The sequence below is a fragment of the Cydia amplana genome, chromosome 23, assembly GCF_948474715.1.
Source record: "Cydia amplana chromosome 23, ilCydAmpl1.1, whole genome shotgun sequence".
Lineage (NCBI taxonomy): Eukaryota > Metazoa > Arthropoda > Insecta > Lepidoptera > Tortricidae > Cydia > Cydia amplana.
In genome coordinates this window covers 1,868,575-1,894,092 of record NC_086091.1, presented here as the reverse complement: position 1 = coordinate 1,894,092, position 25,518 = coordinate 1,868,575, and the positions used below count along the sequence as shown (strand labels likewise).

Here is a 25,518-nt window from a genome sequence, read left to right as displayed (position 1 = left end):
TTTAATAAAACCTACTACCTATTTACGAAGTTTGAAGTTCCGCTTTAAATAAAATTTGAACCCTCTACCAACTTCAAACCTTTTTAGGGGATGAATTTTTAAAAACGCTGAAATGACTTTTCTTGTTTCTTGCCTTTATACAACGATTCAAGTCGCGCACTCAAATAAATGTTTGACCTCCATACAAATTTTCAACCCCTTTTTCTCCACCTTGTGGGATGAATTATCAAAAACTCTGAAATTAGTTTTATTTTCTTATAATAAAATACCTTTTGACGAAGTTTCAAGTTCCTAGCTTTAAATAAAATTTGAACCCTATACAAACTTTCAACTCATTTTTAACCCTTTTAAGGGATGAATTTTTAAAAACGCTGAAATTACTTTTCTTGTGTTCTAATAATATAGATTTACACAAAGATTCAGGTCCCACACTCTCAAAAATATTTGATCTCCATACAAACTTTGAACCCCTTTTTCACAACCTCGGGGGATGAATTTTTAAAAACACTGAAATGTGTTATCTTGTTTTTTAATAAAAAACCTTTTTACGAAGTTTCAAGTTCCTAGCTTTTAATAAAATTTTAACACACACTTTCAACCCCTTTTGAAACCTTTTAGGGGATGAATTTTTAAAAATGCTGAAATTACTTTTCTCGTATTCTAATAATATGTTATTATACATAGATACAAATCCCGCACTTAAAAAAATATTTAACCTCCATATAAATTTTCAACCCCGTTTTCACCACCTTAAAGGATGAATTTTGGAAAACGCTGGAATTAATTTTCTTCTCTTTTAATGAAATAACTTTTTACGAAGTTACAAATTCGTAGCTTAAAATAAAATTTAAACCCTAATACAATCTATTAACCCCTTTTTAACTCTTTTAAGGGATGAATTTTTAGAAACGCTGAATTTACTTTTCTTGAGTTCTAATAATATCGCTTTATACAAAGATTCAAGTCCCGCACTCTCATAAATATTTGATCTCCGTACAAACTTTCAACCCCTTTTTCACCACCTCGGGGGATGAATTTTTAAAAACGCTGAAATTGATTTTCTTGTTTTTTAATTTAATACCTTTTTGTGAAGTTTCAAGGTCCTAGCTTAAAATAAAATTTGCACCCCAAGACAAACTTTCATCCCCTTTTTTAACCCCCTTAGGGGATGAATTTCCTAAAACGTCATTACTTTTTTTTGTCATCGGCTATTATGCCTTTCTAAGAAGTTTCAAAGCATTTGTAATGGATTCAAACTTTCAACCCCTTTTTAACCCTGTTAGGGGATGAATTTTACAAAACGCTGAAATTACATAATATCCCCAAATACAAAGATTCCAGTCCCGCGCTCGAAAAAATGTTTGATATCCATACAAACTTTCACCCTTTTTTCACGACCTTAGGGGATGAATTTTCAAAAACTCTGAAATTAGTTTTCTTGCATTTTAATAATATATCTTTTTACAAACTTTCAAGTACCTAGCTTAAAATAAAATTTGAACCACATACAAACTTTCAACCTCTTTTTAACCCTGTTAGGGGATGAATTTTACAAAACGCTGAAATTACTTTTCCTGTCTTTTAATAATATCCCCAAATACAAAGATTCCAGTCCCGCGCTCGAAAAAATGTTTGATTTCCATACAAACTTTTAACCCTTTTTTCACCACCTTAGGGGATGAATTTTCAAAAACGCTGAAATTAGTTTTCTTGTATTTTAATAATATATCTTTTTACGAACTTTCAAGTACCTAGCTTAAAATAAAATTTGAACCACATACAAACTTTCAACCTCTTTTTAACCCTGCTAGGGGATGAATTTTACAAAAGGCTGAAATTACTTTTCTTGTCTTTTAATAATATCCCCAAATACAAAGATTCAAGTCCCGCGCTCGAAAAAATGTTTGATATCCATACAAACTTTCAACCCTTTTTTCACCACCTTAGGGGATGAATTTTCTAAAACGCTGAAATTAGTTTTCTTGTATTTAAATTTAATATCTATTTGCAAAGTTTCAAGTTCCTAGCTTAAAATGAAATTTGCACCCCAAGACGAACTTTCATCCCCTTTTTAACCCCCTTAGGGGTTGAATTTCCACAAACGTCGCAATTACTTTATTTTGTAATCGGCTATTATGCCTTTCTAAGAAGTTTCAAAGCATTTGTAATGGATTCAATCTTTCAACCCCTTTTTAACCCTGTTAGGGGATGAATTTTCAAAAACGCTGAAATTACTTTTCTTGTCTTATAATAATATCCCCATATACAAAGTTTCAAGTCCCACACTCACAAAAATATTTGATCTCCATACAAACTTTCAACCCCTTTTTCACCACCTTGGGGGATGAATTTTCAAAAACGCTGAAATTAGTTTTCTTGTTTTTTAATATAATACATTTTTACAAAGTTTTAAATTCCTAGCTTAAAATAAAACTTGTACCCCATACAACTTTTCATCCCCTTTTTAACCCCTTTAGGGGTTGAATTTTTCAAAATCGCTTCTTATCTCTTGTACACTTTATAAATGCAACCTAGTGTGCAAATTTCAACTTTCTAGCTTTTGTAGTTTCGGCTCTGCGTTGATGAATCAGTCAGTCAGTCAGTCAGTCAGTCAGTCAGTCAGTCAGTCAGGACACTTGCATTTATATATATAGATGAGTGCTTATAGTGCGGCGCGCTCATTCTTTCTTCCGTGGTTGTATGTGTACACGTTATGTGTTGTAGATACGTTATTTCATAGGGAAGAAATAAAGAAATTTCTACCAAACTAGTCTGGGTGTCTGGCGACCTACGAGCTGGCGCATTTTTTGTGCAAAAACTCAGCCTAGCTGTGCAGAGGGCGAACGCGGCCAGTGTCCTGGGAACAATGCCTCAGGCTAATTTAGGTTTAGACTTATGATCATTTTTTATTTAATCGCTGTTTTAATATGTAAATATTAGTATGACATTTCACAGGGTCATCAGTTATCACTGAATTCATAACATAGTTCCCTTATAAAGCATTATCTACGGGCAGACCTTAATTTTCTCGGTATTTTTAGAGGTATTTAATTAAAAGAATATAGTCACGTAAGCGACATTCTCGTAGAATGCCCCTTACTTTAAGACTCAAGTGCCGATTTCTAAAATATTATAGTTGTTTCTACACAAAATACAAAGCAATAGTATAAATTATCCAGATTCAGAGGTACGAGGGGTATTCAAAATATTCTCGGTATGAGAATGAAAACAAACAAGTACGAAAAGTTTGATATTTTTATTTTTCAATATACTCCCCCCCTATGTTCATACACTTAAAAGATCGATCAATTATTTTTTTTAATCCCTCGTAAAAATATTTTTTATCTTTCGTGTAAAAATGCTCCTCCACTGCCGCCTTCAATGCTTCATCGTCAGAAAATTTATTTCCACGCAGATCCTTTTTAAGATTGGGGAGCAAAAAGAAGTCGCTGGGGGCTAAGTCCGGACTATACGGTGGGTGAGTAACAGTTTTAAACCCACGTTCAACAATAGCTGCCTTGGCAATATGAGCAGTATGGACGGGGGCGTTGTCATGCAGAAGCAGAATACCTTTGGTTAACTTTCCTCGCCTCTTTTCTTTAATTACATCCTTTAATTGACGTAGAATGTTAGCGTAGTACTGTCCTGTGATATTTACACCTTTTTCTTTATAATCGATTAGTAATACTCCTTCACAATCCCAAAATATCGTGGCCATGACCTTGCCAGCTGAAGGGATGACCTTCAACTTCTTGGGATGAGCTGAACCCTTAATGTGCCACTGCATGGACTCTTGTTTACTCTCTGGGTCATAATGATGAACCCAGGTTTCATCTCCAGTAACTATTCTTTGCAGCACCTCATCAGGATTTTCACCGCACAGGTCAATAAAATCGGAACAACAAGCTACACGCATGTCTTTTTGAAGCCGAGTCAGCATTCGCGGAACCCATCTTGCACTTACTTTTGACATATTAAGATGGTCATGTATAATATCATGTACGGTACCAATAGAGAGATTGGTTACTTGTGCTATAGATTTTACCTTCACTCGACCATCTTCCAATATAAGTTTTTCCACTTTATCAATATTTTCTTGTGAAGTAGCTACTACAGGCCGGCCAGGTCTAGGGTCATCTTCAATACTCTCCCTTCCGCGTTTAAACTCGCTTGACCACTTTTGAATGGTAGATAAAGAAGGAGCAGACTCACGGTAAACACAATCCATTTCCTCTTTTATGGTTTTTTGATTTTTACCCTGTTTTGTCAAGAATTTTATCACGCATCGATGTTCTAATTTAGTTAACATTGTCAATTCGCACAGGATGTTCATGTTTGTTCAGCAATTGCAGAAAAACAAAAGACTATCTCGGTTCGAATTATACTTTTTTTTAATGTCAATGAATAAACCTTAGCGGCCAGTAACGAAAGAAATTTTAGAAGAGGTCGTAAGATATCAATACCGAGAATATTTTGAACGCCCCTCGTAAGCCCGGTTGCGCCGCAAATAAGTCACGTGCCCGCACTCAAATCAAAGACTTAGCTCTGATTTTATAGACCTACGGCATAGCCTGTGTGCTAAACATGATAGAGATGTACTGCTATCGATAGTTTGAATAGTTAGGTATCGGTATTAGTAGTAGGGACAGAAGATTGCGGGTCACTTCTGGATGAGATTGGCTCAGGACCGGGATAAGTTGCGTACACGAAGAGAGGCCTATGCTCAGCAGTGGGCGATAAAAGGCTGATATGATGATGATTAGTAGTAGGGTGCGAATATTAGTGGTGCAGTGCGAAACTGACTAAAATATTGTGCTATACAAAAGTTTCTAGTTGGAGTTGAATTGGCTTTAATGAACACTGCTGAAGGAGACCAAGAAACTTTGAAATAAATTGACGCCTACAGTATTTGCAAAGCTAAACGACCTTCAAGAAAAGAGCGTACTCCCATCATATTAAAGGCCGGCAACGTACTTGCTATCCAAAAGTTTCTAGTTAGAATAGAAGGTTATTTAATCAATCACCGCTGAAAATATAGACCAAAGCGAAACTGTGAAATGAACTGACGCCCACGGTGTTCCCGGAGCGAAACGACCTTCAAACCTTCAAGAAAAGAGCGTACTGAATCTTAAAGTCCGGCAACGTACTTGCAAACCCTATGGTTGCAGGTGTCCATGGGCTACGCGACGGTAGTTTGATTACGATCAGGCGATGCGTCTGCTTGCTTGCCTCCTTTATCATAAGAAAATGGCAGAGACTATCGGCCATATTCGAACTTTAAGATACGTCAAATACTAGAGATTGAAACGATATGGAATGGATATGTCAGTGTCAAACAAATATCAAAAGTGACGTTTCTTCAAACAAACGCGTCACTTTTGGCCGTATGTTCTAAACACGCTGAAGACAAAATAATATAAACAGAAGAAATCTCAAAGGAGTCGATCCTTTGAGACTGAGTTTGAGATTTTTTATGTTATGATGTTGAAGTTTATCAAAAGAAAATATAATGTTAATGTTAATTCAAAGTACTATCCCTAACGTTATCTTTTTATTAAACGTTTCTTAGACCTTTTATTCCTCCCAGTTTATTGTATTCCCGTTTCGCTTTTCCACGCTCAGTTTGATTATTAAAAATTCACCATTCACACAACACGACAACATTACATCAATAAACAATTTAAAACAAGACTATAATCGTTAACCCATACCCACAACCCTCCATTAAATTGTTTATCGATAATTCCATTTCCCCACATTGCCCTTAGTCAAAAAGCTATAGTCACGTAAGGTATTACTCAAGTACCATTGAGGCCCTTATAGCCCCAGTCATTTCGAGGATTTGGTTTTGAGGAAAAAAACAAAATACGAACCAGGGGAGTTATTTGTGGATTGATATGGAGAGACTGTTTGAGCAAGCTGTTGGTATTATTCAATGTTTATTGGGAATCCTTATAATATACAGGGTCATTTTTGGACCGTTAGCCATATTGTGCGAGGTGATTAGGAAGGCTATACGGAACAACTTTTTCTATGGGACCAACTCCAAAATCACAAACATTTTTTTGGCCGTTTCATACATTTTGGTCGAGTGGATGTCGACGTTTTCTATTGGGAAGGCCAACTTTTTTTTGGGGTTGGTCCCATAGAAAAAGTTGTTCAGTATGACCTACCTAATCACCTCGCACAATATGGCTAACCGTCCAAAAATGACCCTGTATAGGGTGGCTAAACAATAACTGCATTCCCGTTGCCAGGGAGGTTTTGGGAGTATACTGAACAATTTTTACTATGGGACCAAACCTGAATTCGCAAAAAAAAAGTTGGCTGTTTTATACATTTTGACTGGTCCATTTTCTACGGGAGGGTTTTTTTGCGATTTCGGGGTTGGTACCATAGTAAAAGTTGCTCAGTATAATCCCAAAACCTCCCTCTGGCAACGGAATGCAGTTATTTTTTAGCCACCGTGTATTAGCTAATTCGAACCTACACTGACATCAGATATTTGAGTAATTTTATTTAGTTTGTGTCTCGCCCGCGTCAATACATGTGGAACATTACGAGCAGATTACGAGCGAATTGCACGATAACCAGTGATCGGAATTGGTAGTGCCATTTTACGGGACTTCAGTGCGTAAGCTTAGTATGGATATATCTTTTCACCCCGGGTTTTCATATTACCTACTTCAATAGGGATGATGACACATGTTGAATTTTATAACAAAATCTAGTAAAATAGAGAGCAAATGAGCAATTTATCACAATATTGTGGATATTAAAAAAAATATGGAAATAATACGAAAATACAGCACCTGAAAGTTTCAAAATTTAAGTTTTTTTTTTACTTTCAAAAACGAAATAAGTACCATTCGATTCCTTATATTTTATCCAAAAAAAGATTGTACACCAACTATATACATAAACGCAATATTTCACCGACAAAAATGCAATTTTCTTGTTTTCTTCATACTTCAAGATGCAATGTCAGTGACCTTGACGTCACGTTCACATAGCTATTTGTTAGGGGCGGTTCGCGAGTGAAGTACGACTGTCGGACTTTGACTATAATTTCTGATTTTTGTATTGGTCCCATATAGACATTTGATCCTAAAAACAAACCTGATTGATTTATACTTATATCGTATTTAAGACTGTAATGTATTGGCGAACGCTGTAGTTACAATTTTTTTTAAATTATAAACAATAAACAATACCATAAATGAAAATTTGTCATCTAGCCTATTAAAGTCATGCCAAGAAATATTTTCGTGAAAAAATAAGTCTTGGAATCCCGAGTCTTATCCATGTTAAGTACAATGTTTGAGGTCATTCACCCCAAATGGCACTACCTATTCCGATCATTGACGATAACTAAACATGATTCAAAATCATTCTGATATCAGTTCAAGTTCAGTTGACGTGTAAAAGTGCCCTTGTGTCCTACTCGTATTTGCTGAATAAATGTTGTTGTTTGATGTTCGAACTGACTTTATCTTCTACAGAGCAGGCGGTCTAGCCAAGGTGACAATCGCTTGCGCTTCGCCATCGAATCGCTTTGTTTCTCTCTATCACTCTTTCATATTAGTGTGACAGTGACAGTTGCATTTCGTTCGCTACGGAGCGCGAAATTTATTTTAGTTGGTCAAATCAATTTGTCAGTCAGTAACAACCAGGAAAACTATACTCATCCTTTTCTTTTGGGTGCTAGTACTAGTGTAAGACGAAGAGTATGATTTTCTCTGTCTATGTTTGAAATGACTTTGACAAACTATATATCACCATGTCGTTCTCCCGCTTTCCCGTGGACTAGATACAATCGCTGCAAAGACTTCGAAACTTCGGGATGTATTTAAAATACATTACGCGGTATAATTCGTTTAAATTAGGTCTTGTTTCACTATGATATTACTTAACACATTCAAGTTTAAACCCAACTTCCGAAACCACGACAAAGTCTATTCTTACCGATTCCACAGTCAGCTTGGAATAATTTAGCGGAACTATTTCCGGATATTCCGGATGCAGGAATTTCGTGACTGCCGAACGGTAATGGCACTGTCGATAAGTTTTGTAGTTAAAAATACAGCTCCTTTAGGGTTGACATAAATAATTTAGACCGCCAAAGGGAGTATGTAAAGTTAGCAAAACCATTAGCATCGCACCTTCGCACCCCTGCATATAAAAATGTATGCAAGGGTGCTAAGCTAATAGTTTTGCAGAATGTAAATAGAGGTCAAATCAAAATGTTGTCTATATATACCTACTCTTCTAAAGGTACTATTCGGATTAAGACTACAACTTTAACTTTGTCAGATCAGGGTGCCTACTTAAAACAGATCCGATGAAAAAATTCAAATAAATTTACTCGTATAATTATTTTAAATACTTTCATCACTGTTTGAACCTTCATCCGAGTCTTCGTCTGAGTCACTCTCACTGGAACTTTTTTCCTGATATCCGTAGCTTTCCATACATCGCTTTTTACAACTTTTACCTAAAGCCTTCTTTTTCGCGCTAACACATTCGTGTTTTTTGCAAGTTTTGTCCCTTGCCGATTTACAAGCTTTATTGCATTTATCGAAGGATGTCTTTCGGCAAGCGTTTTCGAGTTTACCACGTAGTATATGGACGTCGTGGGTTTTAGCGTCAATGTTGGTGAGGTTTGTCCTTTCTGCCATTTTGGGCTAAAAAATATTTATATTTATTTCATCTTCATTTCCCAATACATAACAGTACAAAAAGCAGACTTAATGCCACAAGGCATTCTCTACCAGTTAACCAATAGGCTACACCAGAAACAAATTCATAATAAAGAAAACATTTTTATTTAAAATTGTCTGAGTATTTTGCTAAATACGTACTGATTATAATACAATAAAATGGATAAAAAATATTATAAAATGTTGTGTGTCACCTCCAATAAAAAAGAAACTAAATGAACACAAAAGTCAAATAGAAATGGAACTGGATCAGATTATATATAAAAAGGCGAATATATTGATAGCGGTAGCAGAAATATAATAGCTTACCTACGTCAATTGCTTATGAATAGTAACTAAAAATATTTTACTATCAACACTTAAGATATTAATACCTTTTTAACATCGCTTATAGCTTGTAGACATGTCATGTCTAACAACCCTTGCCGTGTGTAGTCAACGAATTTGGCTGTAAATGAAAGAAATATATAATATGTTGACGTAACTGGTGACCGAAGAGCTGGCGGCTTCCTTGCACAACGTATCAGCGTTGCGATACAACGAGGAAATGCCGCCAGCGTCCTTGGTACAATGCCTCAAAGGCCTATATAACATCTAGCTAGTTATTAATTTAGTTAAGTAGGTACCACTGTATATATCATTTATGTAACTAAATATATGTAATGTAATCGTTGTCTAAGTCCCCACAACACAAGTTTTTGAGCTTGCTGTGGGGCTAAGTAGATTTATGCAAGGATGTAGCATAACATCTATAATATTTAATCAACAATCATGTAAATAAATACCTCCAGTTAGTTCCTCATAGTCATCTTGACCGTGATCATCATTTTCTGAATCGTCATTATCATAATCTCTAAAATACTTATCATGGCGAACATTTTGACTTGGTTTTCCGTTGGGTTTATTAAATTCCTCGTCACAAGCAGCAATGCCGTTTTCAGTAAAATCATTATTGAAATTACTTGCGCATTTTCTATCCTTCTTGCAGATATCTTTTAGGACATTTTTTAATGCCTGTAAATTATAAACTATATGTATCATTTATACATTACACCATAGCTTATAACTTTTTATTTATTCTTCTTACTCAGAATGTATAAAAGTCGGGTTTTCGGTAAATTGTATTCGGTAAGACGAGCTTAGTACCTATATAGTTTTAGTTAACTTAAAAAAAAAGCAATTTCATATTCCTGGGGCCCGTTTCTCAAAAATTTGTAACTTGTAATACAAGTGGAAGTCCCTTTCTAACAAGAGTTGTCAAACAGTGACATCAGTTTGTATTACAAGTTACAAGCTTTTGAGAAACGGGCCCCCGGTCACATTTCAATATTTAAAATATTCACCTGACATCAAAACCGTATTGGATTAATATTGAAATCATTTCAGCTAGCTTTTATTCTACTAATACATGTACGGACAAGTCCGAGCGAAATGATCGCGCCAACAGCTAACTGATATGCAATATGCCTCAATTACCGTTTGGATGTCAGGTGCACGTCCGAATTGACCTGAGAGTCAAGACGCTTTACAATTATTGTTATGTTCAGCAGAGAAGCTAAAGGAATATTATATATCGGTACCAGTCAGCAAAATATTATCTAGTTAATGTTGAATCGTCGTAGATTAAGAATGTAGTACATATTATGATAGCACCGCTGAATATAGGCACTATTTTATAAAGAATAGTCTAGGAACGGTACCTATTAACATAGAGAAATAATTAGGTTTACTTAATACTATGTGCTTTTACTCAAACCGCCTCTGCCTGTAAACTTCAAATTAAAATAATTATGAATTCAAATTAATTACTTTTTTACATTTCTTAATGACAAGTAGGATGCAAGCATCACCGAGGGCTTCTCGTAGTGTATGCGCTCTCGAAATTACTTCTTGCATCGCTTTGTGATCTTCTAAATCTGAATTGGAGTCGTCTGTGTTATCCAATTTTAACATATGAGTTGTTGACTCCGTTGTTCGTTGCTAAAAACATAAACATTGGTCTTTTAATGTTTATAAACTAGCAGTTACAAATAAATGCATTCACTGTGAATAACCTAATAATTTTCAAAAATATTGTTATAAATGTTTCAGTTCAAATGATCCAGACGACTTGTTAAAACAGCATTCATGAGAGTATTGATTCTAACTGTAAAAATTATAGTTACAAATACATTTTTAATATTAATATAATTCCATTAAGGGAAAAATATAATAAACTTTATAGGTACCTTATTTTTTTCTGACGGAATTTTCACTTCATTTGGATTAGATGTTCGTAGTTGATTCACATTAGGAGACTTATTACTATCTAAATGGATCACTAACACTTTTTTTACATTTCCCGTATCTTCACTTTCTTTTTGATTATCTTTTAGTATTTCGTCATCTAAATATTTATAATCTTTTGGAGTTGTTATCTTTTTGTGCTTAATGTTTTCTTTTAATTTAATTTTCCTTTGTGCTGTTGAACTTTGAGATTTTTTTGTTAAAAATGTATCTTCTTGCGAATCTGATGAAACACTGTCCTTTGTACCAAAAACTTTTTTTTCCTTTGGCGTCCTTTTGTAATGTGTCTCATTCGTATTCTTTTCAGATGACTCATCACTAAAGAATAAAGTTTTACCTACTAATTTGAGAGGGTATCCTAACTGGCCCTTAGTATCTCCTGGATGATTAATTTTCTTTCCTTTTAGGGTTTTTTTCTTATGTATCCCACTGACATTGTCTTCAGTTGATTTATCTGTATAAGATTCAGTTGCACTAAGAGTCTCTGGCTCTTTTATCTTATCTTTTGCTCTGATTTTAAAATGTGACTCCATTTTGATGAATTCATTTAACTCCTTATTCGGGTTGTGGCTGATTTCATCTGTCTCTGTGTGAGTTAAATGTTTAAGTAGTTCGTACTTTTTCATCAAATCTTGTAGTAGATTATTCACGAACGATATGTTTCTTGAAATCTCAGAAAAAATTGATTCATTTGACTCAATCTCGATATTGTGGACTACCTTAAAAAATAAGTTGTTATTTTATGCTATCCAAGTATCTCAAAAGTACCTTTTTTATCTTTTGGACTAACGAACTTTTAGGGGACCTATACATTTATAAAATAAAGTACCTAAACACTTACGGACATGAGTACGAGAATAACGAAAACTCCAATATGTATAAGTTTTAAAGACATTTTTGCTTTCACGCATAATTCTTAAAATAATATCAATATTGAAACGTTACGTTTATATAAACTATAAAAATGTATTACTTAAATCATATTTTATTGTATATTGCACGAATTTTTATGACCGGTTACAAATATAAAGTCCAGAGTTTGATTTATACAACAACTTAGAACGTCGTAACCAATTTTTCTTATCAGAATTTGAAATGTTATGTTCAATATTAATTCTACCATCTCAATAATGTCAATTATATACTTAAAAGTCTTGTGTTACCATATAACGTTTGGATGTGACTCAATACACTGACTCATATATTATTTAATTAAATACATTGACTGACACAACGTAACACCTGACTCACGGAAGTCACCAGTAAATTGCAAATTGTAATTTGGATTAGCACTGAACTCGATCCACATTTATAATAAATTATAAATGTATTACTAATATCAAATTAACAAATCAACGAACAGTGAGTGGCATGATAATGTATAAACATATTTAGTGGAAATCAAAACAATTTATTTTTTCAAATAATATAATTAATTTACAGAACATCTTTTGTACATTTTAACAACTATAATAGGTATCTAAATATGTGAATAATTTATTAGTGTGTATGAGAAAGAATTGTTTTTGACTAAGAATGTAGGGAAAGGGAATTCGACGCTGGAAATATTTGGGTGAATCAACTTTTATACCGACAGATTTCACGTCTACCGTTACCAGTAATGTCTCTGAAGTTACCATAAAATCACATTTCCAATTTAATATTTGTATAATAATTATATTTTAAATCTATCACAGAGCAAATAGTTTGTTTAAAACATATAACATAAAATAATATAAAAGTAATAAGTAGGTAATTAGTAAATTATATATAAGTAAGCGATTTTTTAAATGTCGTGGACAGATTATTGGATTATACGAGTTTTCATTAATATCCAACTCAAGGAAAATTTCATTTCAATCATTTTAAGTTAGTTTCTAATACACTTCTTTATACTTACACTTATATTTCATAACCTAACCCCTCCACCCATCCCACCTCCACCTCCGCCATTATTGTATCAATTAATAACCGTTTACCAACTATTAGGCGTACCCTTTTCACTGTCCTCGCGATAATAGTATTACGTCATTGTATTTGTTATCGGAGCACGTTCCGATTTTATGCACACTATTGTCACACCTAGTGTGCAGGGAGGTATAGTTTCTGGAAGTGACTTTATTTTTCGCAGATGTATGTCAGACCGGTCTGACTAGTACCCTGCCTATGAAGCCGATGGTCCCGTGTTCGATCCCGGTAAGGGCATTTATTTGTGTGATGAAAACAGATATTTGTCAAGGCTATTGTTTTCTATGTATTTTTTAAACCTTCACAGTACTTATAATTTATTGTATAAATCCCGGATTGGAATCCCTTACCTGATATTTTCCTATTTTTTTTTAAATATAAACCAGCCTGTAGGGCTAAGATGGCCGGCTCTTTATCATTTGTCACCATGGCTGTCACGTTCTAACAAATATGTAAGTGCGAAAGTGACGCATAGCATGACAGGTGATAAAAATGCGACCATGGTATCTGGTGTGGATTCCAACCCATGCTAGACAACACTCACTTTTGAAAAATAATTGAAGTTCATAAGGCTAATAACTGACCTCAAACTATTTAGGAGATGCAAAAAAATAAAACAAAAATAAAACTAGGAGAGACCTAGGCTCTCCGAAACATGTCGCGCGAGAAACTAAAAATAAGTGCGTGAGTCTAAACCGTAAAATTATTTTAATGTAAAGGGACCCACTGATTATTAGTTCGCCGGAGGATATCGGCCTGTCAGTTAAAAGCAAAATTTGACAGCTCCGAACAACTGACAGGCTTATATCGTCCAACGAACTGGTAATCTGTGGGCCCCTTTAGTATAGCTAGTCAAACCAAATTGGCAGTAAATAAGTACAAAAAAAAACTATACTCATCCTTTTCTTTTGGGTGCTAGTACTAGTGTAAGATAAAGCTAGTATGATTCTCTCTGTCTATGTTTGAAATAAGACAGTCCTTTGACAAACTATATGTCTCACAACAGTTTAAATTCGACGAAACAATAGCTATTTCAGATTTAATTATTCCACTTGTACATCCGTGTAACACATTATCGAAGACCCTGATGAGACCCTCACCATCGAATTATATTTCCCCGCAATCCTCATTAGAAGATAACAAAACAATGGATAGGCATTTACAGTTGGGGGCCAAATTTGTTCCCGGTTCTGATGATTTCAATTTAATAATTTAATATCTGGGAAACCGAGCTTTGCTCGGAAAACATATAAAAACTCGAAAATGCGCGTTTATATATATATACCCGGGGTTAAGTGGTTAAACCGTTAACCTAGTGTCAAATTGTACTGGTAATCATGGTAATCTATCTAATCTAATAATAATATAATTTATATTAATACCTTTAAACTGAGCAATTCTTGTATATTTATTTATTTATTTATATATATATATATATTTATTTATTTATTTATATATATATATATATATAAATAAATAAATAAATATACAAGAATTGCTCAGTTTAAAGGTATTAATATAAATTATATTATTATTAGATTAGATAGATTACCATGATTACCAGTACAATTTGACACTAGGTTAACGGTTTAACCACTTAACCCCGGGTTAGTGGGATGGTGCAAGTGGGCCTTATAGTAGTCATTTCATCCTGAAATTTTTGTACATAAGTGCAAAGTTTTCAAAACTCTGCACGGTAAATATTTTTCAAAACTCTTTTCATCAACCGTGTTAAAATTCACAAACCAGAAATTGGTCTGGTTGTCTGAAACAAAAATGAAAAAGAGCGCAAACATTTTATGCAAATCAGTCTGTACGTCTGGGAAATCTGGTTTGGCTGCTGGATGCAGATCCGCTGAAAATGATCCGTAAGATGGCTACGAGATGTTAATAATATAAACTTTATATTTAAGAGAAATTCAAATAATTTATTCATGAGTAAAATACATTTGATTATAAAACATATATACAGTGGTATTACTGTACTAAATTAATTTAAAAACTAGCTGAAATCTAAAATCCCAACAAAAACATAAATGTGAAATGAAAGCCAAGTTCAATAGGTATTAAAAATATGTGTCGTTGTTGACTCGCCGACAAAAGAATTGAGATCTATATGGATGCCAAGTTCTGTGCTGTGTAGAAAATCCTGAAATTATAAAGGATTTGTCTTGGCTAGTTTTTACGTATAGGCATATAGGTAATATATATTTAACTATGTTATTTTTCAAAAATTTGGTTTGTTTTTAAAAACTAGCCAAGACAAATCCTTTATAATTTCAGGATTTTCTACACAGCACAGAACTTGGCACCCATATAGATCTCAATTCTTTTGTCGGCGAGTCAACAACGACACATATTTTTAATACCTATTGAACTTGGCTTTCATTTCACATTTATGTTTTTGTTGGGATATCATTACTTTTTGTACAGAAATTACTATAGTATTCATCATGAAAGCAGTTTGCCTAAGCTGAAAAGGAAACCCTCGCTAACGCGCGGTTAATTGTCAAAAAGTTTCAGTTTTTAGATTTTTCCCTCTATATGCACCTAATTAATAATAGTCTACCTTCATGCCAAATATCAAGTGTCTAAGTCATCTAGAAGTGGGTTAGGTTTTTGGTCTATAAGTATTAATTATTTTTTTTCCATCGAAATATCAATAATTTCCAGTTTTCAGATTTTTTCCTCTATATGCACCTAATAGTCTACCTTGATGCCAAATATCAAGTTTCTAAGTCATCTAGAAGTAGGTTAGGTTTTTGGTCTATAAGTATTAATTATTTTCTTGTCCACCGAAATATCAATAAATTCCAGTTTTCAGATTTTTCCCTCTATATGCACCTAATAGTCTACCTTGATGCCAAATATCAAGTTTCTAAGTCATCTAGAAGTGGGTTAGGTTTTGGTCTATAAGTATTAATAATTTTGTTTTCCATCGAAATATCAATAATTTCCAGTTTTCAGATTTTTTCCTCTATATAAACCTAATAGTCTACCTTTATGCCAAATTTCAAGTTTCTAGGTCATCTGGAAGTGGGTTAGGTTTTTGATCTATATGTCAGTCAGTCACAAAAATGCCGGTTTTTAAACGTTAATTTATCAATAACTGTTTGAGCTATGTTTATGAAATTTTGTATTTTGTACAAGCTAAGGGACTTAAATACATGTGCCAAATTTCATGTGTGTAGGTTAAGTAGGTTTCAAGTTGTGAAGGGGTCAATAGTAGCTCGAAATGGTTCGTGTAATATTACACACGGTTGCTGCGTCGCCAGTTCCTTTTTCTTTGAACTTGGCTGGACACGCTACCGCGTGTCTAGATAGGCATTGTACCTAGGATGCTGGCGGTATTGCGTCGCTGGATCGCAATGCTGATGCATTGAGAGTTGCTGAACAATCTCAAAATTTCCGAAAATTTCTGGAAACTTTCATGAGACAATTTTCATGCAAAATTTCCACTTAAAGTGTCTCTCAATGTTCTTAACTGTTGACAACTGTTCAGTTTCATTTAACATTTTTGGTTAAAGAAATTTAACTTTTTTTTAATGAACTCATTTATTGTATAATAAGTGTTATAAAATGGATATAATACTAAAATTAACTACAACGAAGATAACTATTTACAGCTAAAAAAATAAAAATACCTATTAAAATTTTGCGTCTAGTAAATAATAGTAAAATAATTGTCTTTTTGGTACCAAAACTGATGCATGGAGTGAACACTCTATTCTTACTATATTTCTTTATGGTCTTGGCCAACTTTAAAATGTCCATATCAATCCATAGTTACCTTTGACACACATACTAGACATCCTCTAGACTGAGCATAGTAACGCTACCCCCTCTGCCACAAATATACGGTAGTTTTACTCCATCTTCGAGTCAAAGTGTCTTTGTGTGACGTCTGTGTCTTTGAACGGACCAATCACGGCAAGGGACTCGCTCACCTCGTCCGCCGCACCCTAGTATTTTTGGCAGCATCGGTTTCATGAAATAATTGCTCTAAACTCCGTCTAGAGGATTCCTAGTCTATGCTTTTAACATAAACCCCGCTGCTTCCTTTACCTCCCACTCAAAAATCCAGGTGGCGACGAAACTCTGTAGTTAATGACGTATATTAATAAGGAGACCGAGAGCAATTGTAACTTGGTCGCGGAAGGAAGTGAGCTCAAGGGGAGGCGGGGCACAGTAGGCTTATAACAGTATGCTTACAAACTGAAATATAATCAAATATATACCATATACTAAAGATAGTGACGAAGCCCCCCAGTGGAGACATAATAATGGTGCGACTACTTTAATAACACAAATCAAAATATGTATTATTTATTATTCATAAAAACAACTTATAATTAAACAGTTTACAGAAATCCTCGCCAAAACGTACGTTTGATGGCGAGAGGCGCTCATTGTTTCAGACATCTTGTAAGCAAAAATAAAAAACTAAACCTATTGTTCATTAAACAAAACAATTGAAACTAACACTCAAGATAGTGAGTGCTGGAAAGTAATTGTAACATCGGGATTTTAGTTTAAATTTAATATTACGTATCATCAGAAATGTTGATACTGTTCACGTTTGTGACTCTGTTGTGCCGTTAATGACGCCTGTTCCTCGTGAAGTTGTCGTCACAATGCCGTGCGGTTATTGAGCAACCATGTTAACCGGTTATCTTATTATTTATTTATGTTTTATGTCTGTATATACATATATTATTAACCTACTTGTCTTGAAGAGAATAAATAAAATAAAATAAAAAGCATGTATTAATTCTCTACAATATTACATAAAAAAATTAAAACAGCATTAAAAAAAGTTTATGAAAGTATTATTATTTTGTTGAGACCCCTCTTCGGGTGAAGGCCTCCTCCGGATTCAGCCAGATTTGCCTGTCATTTGCCTTCTGTGACCAGTCTTGCCCGGCTGTAGCCACGATTTCGTCGAGCCATTTTTCTTTAACCTTCCCTCTATTCCTTGAAGAGAATACTGTTCTGTAAACCACTGTGTCCGTTTCCCGTTTGGAACACCCTGTTGTGCCGTTAATGACGCCTGTTCTTCATGAAGTTGTCGTCACAATGCCGTACGGTTATTGAGCAACCATGTTACCGGTTATCTTATTATTTATTAAAAACACAAAAAATGGTGGACTTGACACGAATTCTCCGGGATTTCTTCCATTATAATAATAGCATTATAACATGGAATAAGAAAATGAGTCCTAGTTTTGCGAAAGTTAAAATAAAATTTAAAAAATAATAATAAATAATGCGGAATAAATAGGTAGGTATTCGTATTTTTTTTTACTAAAAACATAGTATGTTTTTAATTCTATTTATTCCGCAAAGAATTTTTTTTACTTTTTGAATACCAATTAGGACCAATTTACAAATTTCAGTTGTTCGGAACTGTCAACTTTTTGTTCTAACTGACAGGCGGATACCGTCCGGCGGACTGTTAATCAGTGGGCCCCTTAGAACTAGGGTTTGCACGACGGATCCGAAATATGGGAAGATCCGCGGATCCGGATCCAGATCCGGATAATTTCATACATTCCGGATCCGGATTGCAAACCCTAGGTAGAACAATAGCTTAATTCTGTCCCTATTAGAAAGGGTATTAGCAGCTATTTATGCGAGGCTCAGAAGTTCGCAAACACATTCGCCGGAAGGGTCGGACGTAAACTAGACTGTAAAGGACTAGGCCGGGAAATGGATATGGATTTTTATTATTACTACGTATTATTTTATTTAAACTTTTTAGATAGATTAATTTTGAATGAATTGTTTTAGATCAGACAAAATTATAATAATATTATAAATAAATAAATGAGTAAATAAGTAGGTATCTAAATGTTTTTTGAGGTTGTGCAATTGTATTCCCATTATTTTAGTCGAATGATACTTCTAGTTCCTACTTGAAGCTATCGGCCTGATTCGAACTTTAATAATATACTTCAAATATATTACCTAACTAGCGACCCGCCCCGGCTTCGCACGGGTTAACAAATTATACATGAACCGTCCTCTTGAATCACTCTATTTATTAAAAAAACAGCATTAAAATCCGTTGCGTAGTTTTAAAGATCTAAGCATACATAGACAGCGGGAAGCAACTTTGTTTTATACTATGTAGTGAAAATATAAGACCTAATATTTGACCTCTACTAAAGTTCGAATCAAGCCATAAAACTTGGATCTTTTTAAATCGAGAGTGAAGAGACCCCTTTTAATTTAGGCTCCTAGTAAGTACACTACGTTCTCGACCTTATTTATCGTCACTAATAATCAGATTTAACAGAAATATAATATATCCCTTTGTTCCGTCATTTTGACAGTTTAATATAGTTTTGACTTTGACAGGGCCTGTCACTGCCTCTCTCAAAGATTCGATTAACTTGAAATTGGCTTCCTGTTTAGATCAAACTGTTATATAATATGTGTAAAGGGTGTCGGGGTGTAATGACAATCAAGTTGTTTGTACACATGGTAAATTATATACAGAGTATATCGGGTGGAACAGAACGAAGGACTATAACGCAAACAAACTGGAATTGTTTAACCTTCGTGCTTTATTTAGCACTTATTAATCACGTTAATATTTCTTACCGTTTTTGAGATACAGTTTATTAAACATTAGTGGTAAAATCTGTATGTTCAACCCTAGCAAGTAGATCCTATTGAATGACATGACACGTGTCAATTTAAAATGTAAATATCTTTGTAGGGTTGTTACTGATATGACTTATATTTCATTTTAATGATTTTATTTTACTTTTTAATCCGGCTTTACGATTAGTAATAATTCGATACCTAATATCCTTTCAGCTCAGTCTCTAGAAATATTCCACCCTGTATATTTTGTTTAGTGCGGTTAACAAAGGTAATTGAGATTGATAATACAAATATTAAATTTCACTCTCTAAATAAAGTTGTGAATTTTTCACTATTCAGTTTGCTTTTATTTATCAAAGCTAGAGGAAAATAATTAACGTTGTGTTTTTGTTAAATTATTGGAATTTTAAATATTAATGACATTTTGTAAAAATATGCCTAAAAAATGTTTGTAGCGTATTATTTTTGGATGATCTTGTAGGTAAATATAAAGTAGTAATGTTTTTATTTTTAGTTTGCTAAATTCTCGCTTGTTACAATTTGTGTCTCTTTACAATTTGCGAGTCCGAAAAAATCAGAGCCACTGTTCCCGACTTGACCCTACTATACAAAGATAATGTGAAGGTAGGTACAGGGAACAAAATCATTACATACTTGGGTGGATCAACTATTTCTTGTTGCTATTCTGTCCGGTCAGCCAAGAGACAATAGTAGCATAGTCTGTTAGAAGACATTGTACACCCCTTCTTCTGACTCGCTTGGTGACGACCCTCAATGGAAAGGGTTTATATAGCACAAAAAAGCGTGTTTGGTGAATTTAAATGCCTAAAAATCTGGTTTCAAAGTGTGACCCAGAAGAACGTAACCATGGCAACGAGTGACAAGAAAAAGTTGATTCACCAAGTCATTGTAATTCTAATAAACCAAATAAATTATGGCCACCCTCGTTAAATTAATACAACGAAGACTAAATTAGTCTAGTAATAATAAAAGGTATTTCTTTACATGGGTAAACGATAAATGAAGGCGTCTAACGGATATCAACCCACACATTAATCCCAAAAATTAATATTCCGAGAACATAATACGTTATTATTGCTTAAGTATTAAAACTTTAATACATTATCTTTGATATTGTTAAGAGCCCATCAACGTGCACACTAGTGCCACTGTTAAATAATCGTGATTATTTAAGATCGGCATATATTTAAAAAAAAGCGGCCAAGTGCGAGTCGGACTCGCCCATGAAGGGTTCCGTATTTAGGCGATTTATGACGTATAAAAAAAAACTACTTACTAGATCTCGTTCAAACCAATTTTCGGTAGAAGTTTACATGGTAATCTACATCATATATTTTTTTTAGTTTTATCATTCTCTTATTTTAGAAGTTACAGGGGGGGGGACACACATTTTACCACTTTGGAAGTGTCTCTCGCGCAAACTATTCAGTTTAGAAAAAAATGATATTAGAAACCTCAATATCATTTTTGAAGACCTATCCACAGATACCCCACACGTATGGGTTTGATGAAAAAAAATTTTTTGAGTTTCAGTTCGAAGTATGGGGAACCCCAAAAATTTATTGTTTTTTTTCTATTTTTGTGTGAAAATCTTAATGCGGTTCACAGAATACATCTACTTACCAAGTTTCAACAGTATAGTTCTTATAGTTTCGGAGAAAAGTGGCTGTGACATACGGACGGACAGACAGACGGACAGACAGACATGACGAATCTATAAGGGTTCCGTTTTTTGCCATTTGGCTACGGAACCCTAAAAAGGGGCCGCTACGTACTGTATCTTGTATTAAAGTACCTTTTGAATAGGTACATCAAACTAGTTTCTATGTTGCTGGATTCGTCAATCTATGCGTCCAAAGTTAAATCGGTCGTTTTTGTTTTGAGTTTATAGATTGACGAATCCAGCAACATAGAAACTAGTTTGATGTAAGTATTCAAAAGGTACTTTAATACAAGATACAGTACGTACCGGCCCCCTTTTTAGGGTTCCGTACCCAAAGGGTAAAAACGGGACCCTATTACTAAGACTCCGCTGTCCGTCCGTCCGTCCGTCCGTCCGTCCGTCCGTCCGTCTGTCACCAGGCTGTATCTCACGAACCGTGATAGCTAGACAGTTGAAATTTTCACAGATGATGTATTTCTGTTGCCGCTATAACAACAAATACTAAAAACAGAATAAAATAAAGGTTTAAGTGGGGCTCCCATACAACAAACGTGATTTTTGACCGAAGTTAAGCAACGTCGGGCGGGGTCAGTACTTAGATGGGTGACCGTTTTTTTGCTTGTTTTGCTCTATTTTTTGTTGATGGTGCGGAACCCTCCGTGCGCGAGTCCGACTCGCACTTGGCCGGTTTTTTTAAATATATGTCGTTAAATTTAAATAATCACGATTATTTAGCAGTGGCGCTAGTGTGCACGTTGATGGGCTCTTAAAGACGCGCCCATCAGCAGGTAGGTAAGTACTATAATTAGTTCTGTTTTTGTGATTTTGATTTTTTACTAGGTTTACATTAATAATTATTTACAAAAACATTTAATCTAGTACCAGTTTACTTCATGTACCTAATTCTGTTTACCTAATATTATCACGATGAAACCGAACTACCAACTACCAATAAAATTGTCACAACAAAACATTAACTAACCAATTAATTTTAACTGCCAACTAATATCATAAACGGCTTAACACGAACGTAAACCTGTGAAATCGGCTGCGTTAATTAAATCATACAGTTAAACGGCTGATTGTGGCACGCGTGAGATAAACTCTAATGGCGTGTAAGTTGTATATCTTTCAGAGGTATTCACCCCTATATTTAATTATACAAACGGGTCTACCGCGATATAGTTTCATTGTTTTTACCTTAAATTCCGACGTTTCAACTGAGTTGCACCAGCTGTGGTCACGGAAAAAATGACACCCCTAGTGTAAATTTCATTCGTTATCGTGACGTGACGTACCTACGCGTTTGCGTTAAGTGTCATTTTATAAGGGATTTTGAGTTTCCAAAAAGTCTCGAAAGAAAGAGCGTTCATTCGGCAGAAAAAGTGCATTCGTGCGATAGCCAACGCTTGGTTCACGGACAGCTGTAAACCACTGTTTAAGGAATTTAGTGTTTTGCCTTTACCTTGCATGTACATCAAAAAAGCATGTCTGTTTGTGAAAAAGCACCCTGAACTCTTTAAAAAGAGAATTGATGTATTTGCCGGGAATCTGAGAGCGCAATACAGGAACCTATTATATCAGCCTCCTTCACATTCTACTGTATACCACAGAAATGCTTACAATATGTGAATAGTTGTATTCAATAGTCTTCCCGATGAGCTAAAGCAAATTGATTGTAACCAATTTAGCAATAAGATTACAAAATGGCTGTCTGAAAATTGCTTTTATAGTGTAAGGGAATTTTTAGAGCAGAAATTGTTAAATCAAATAGAATAATATTTTAAGTAGCAGAGATTATGTTTATTTCTTGACATCTTACTATTCATTTATATTCCCAATGACTTTTAAATAAATTATGTACACGACGACCATTATGTAACTTGTAACGATTTTACTATTTAATTTGACATTTTTTATTTATTTAATACCTATTCAATTTGATACAAGTGGATGACTTTTTTTTAACTATAAAAAAATTACCCACTGTTTTTATTTTTGTATCTAAGTTTTTTCAATATTGTGCTTTTATTTTATGTTAAAATTATTATTTGTCAATTATTTGCATGTCGTGTCTTCGACTGAATACTGATACTTACATGTAAAACTGTTGTCATCTTGTACCATACGTATTCTGGCAAATAAAGAAATTCTATTCTATTCTATTCTATTCTCGATAGGCGTGCTGTTAAAAATCCCATACAAAAATAGACATAACGAAAATGCGAACGGATGTCACGCTATCGAATGAAATTTACATTAGGGTTTCTGCCCTTAGAAATACATACAGCCGATTAAAAACGTGTAAAAATTCAATATAAACAGAAACACCACAATTTTGGATTAGCCTCCTGTTAATAATATAATTTGATTTGTTCCCTAACTCGCCTGTTATTCAATTAAACATAAATTTAATAAAAGTATAGGTAGGTACAATATGGCACTCAAATATAAATCTAAATGCCCCTCTTTCTATTTACTACGTAATACTAAACATACGGAGGCCAATTCGGACTTACATTTTGATGTCAAAATTATATCTAAATGATGTAGGTAAATTTCTTATCATTATCACTCGCGGCAATACATGTACAAACGTTCGAAATACACACGCGAATGGCATCATTTTGACAAAAAATTTAAGTTCGAATTCTCCTCATGGACAAATCTATTCTAACTTACCCAAACTGTATCCTATCAATAAATTGTAACTAACTGAAAGTCTCGTAAACAGTGGTTTACGTGAAATAGACCCAATTATAATGTATTTAGAGCATAAATCAGGTAGAGGTCGGTTCGAGTGACTCGAAACCACATACAAGAGGGTAACACTGAGATATGTTACCCCACGCACCGACATTTGATTTAAATTTAGTTTGTCATAATATTGTTTACTTATGCGACATATATTAACTTCATAAACAAAATACTTACTGTAAAACATTACAAATACAAATGAAAGGTATTAAATATTTTAATAACAAAACTTCCGTGAGACACAGACATTACATTTAAAAACGGGTCACGGGTTAAATAATTACGATCCAAAATTCCGTTATACTTATAGCCAACACGAGGAAACTCAAAATTTGCATCAAATTACTTTGCCACTCTCGTAGATAAAATGCAATTTTTTCGTCCATTTTTGAAGAACAAAGTGTGCCTTTACGAGCTAGTGTGGTGAAGTCACAATTTCAAATCAATCAGATAGCTATTTAGCTTAGTAATTATCGTTTTATTTTTACATTTTGCCACTGGTATAAAAAATATGCACGCGTGCGCGTGTATGAGTCGCTGCGTTCCGCGTTGGAATATTACTCCGTGTATTACATCCCTAACGATTGTTTTGTATAGCTAGTTAATATTAATAAGTGCCTAATGTACTTCCAAAGTTTCGATATCAGGCTGATTGTGGGTGATTTTATTTTTAATAGCTTTGGACGTGGGTTATTGAAACAGTTTTGACGATAACAGTTTTGAATCATTCAGACTTATATAGACCGGGATTGATTACCTACATTTTGTATTGTTTTTTAGCTCCCAATATTAATTAATTGGTAATTACGGTCCATATCCTGACCTGATATCATGGTCGCATTTTTATCACCTGTCATGCCATGCGTCACTTTCGCACTTACATATTTGTTAGAACGTGACAGCCATGGTGACAAATGATAAAGAGCCGGCCATCTTAGCCCTACAGGCTGGTTTATATTTAAAAAAGCGGCCAAGTGCGAGTCGGACTCGCCCATGAAGGGTTCCGTATTTAGGCGATTTATGACGTATTAAAAAAAACTACTTACTAGATCTCGTTCAAACCAATTTTCGGTGGAAGTTTACATGGTAATGTACATCATATATTTTTTTTAGTTTTATCATTCTCTTATTTTAGAAGTTACAGGGGGGGGGACACACATTTTACCACTTTGGAAGTGTCTCTCGCGCAAACTATTCAGTTTAGAAAAAAATGATATTAGAAACCTCAATATCATTTTTGAAGACCTATCCATAAATACCCCACACGTATGGGTTTGATGAAAAAAAAATTTTTGAGTTTCAGTTCGAAGTATGGGGAACCCCAAAAATTTATTGTCTTTTTTTTATTTTTGTGTGAAAATCTTAATGCGGTTAACAGAATACATCTACTTACCAAGTTTCAACAGTATAGTTCTTATAGTTTCGGAGAAAAGTGGCTGTGACATACGGACGGACAGACAGACGGACAGACGGACAGACAGACAGACAGAC

General features: G+C 34.3%; 1 protein-coding gene and 2 long non-coding RNA genes across 3 annotated transcripts in view; 1 reads left to right on the top strand and 2 right to left on the bottom strand.

Moving 5' to 3' along the window:
- The window catches only part of LOC134658889 (uncharacterized), a 582,766-nt gene that overhangs the window by 287,504 nt on the left and 269,744 nt on the right, over nt 1-25,518 (bottom strand). The gene's annotated exons all lie outside the window — the stretch shown is intronic.
- Nucleotides 1-25,518, top strand: part of LOC134658875 (uncharacterized) — a 397,606-nt gene that overhangs the window by 286,092 nt on the left and 85,996 nt on the right. The window lies entirely within an intron of this gene.
- LOC134658591 (SWI/SNF-related matrix-associated actin-dependent regulator of chromatin subfamily A containing DEAD/H box 1-like) lies at nt 8,377-11,936 on the bottom strand. Its single transcript, XM_063514244.1, has 6 exons — nt 11,848-11,936; nt 10,949-11,725; nt 10,530-10,700; nt 9,506-9,734; nt 9,095-9,168; nt 8,377-8,684 (listed from the first exon to the last, which is right to left on the bottom strand). The coding sequence occupies exons 1-6, from the start codon at nt 11,899-11,901 to the stop codon at nt 8,379-8,381; spliced, it is 1,611 nt and encodes a 536-aa protein (XP_063370314.1). The 5' UTR covers nt 11,902-11,936; the 3' UTR covers nt 8,377-8,378.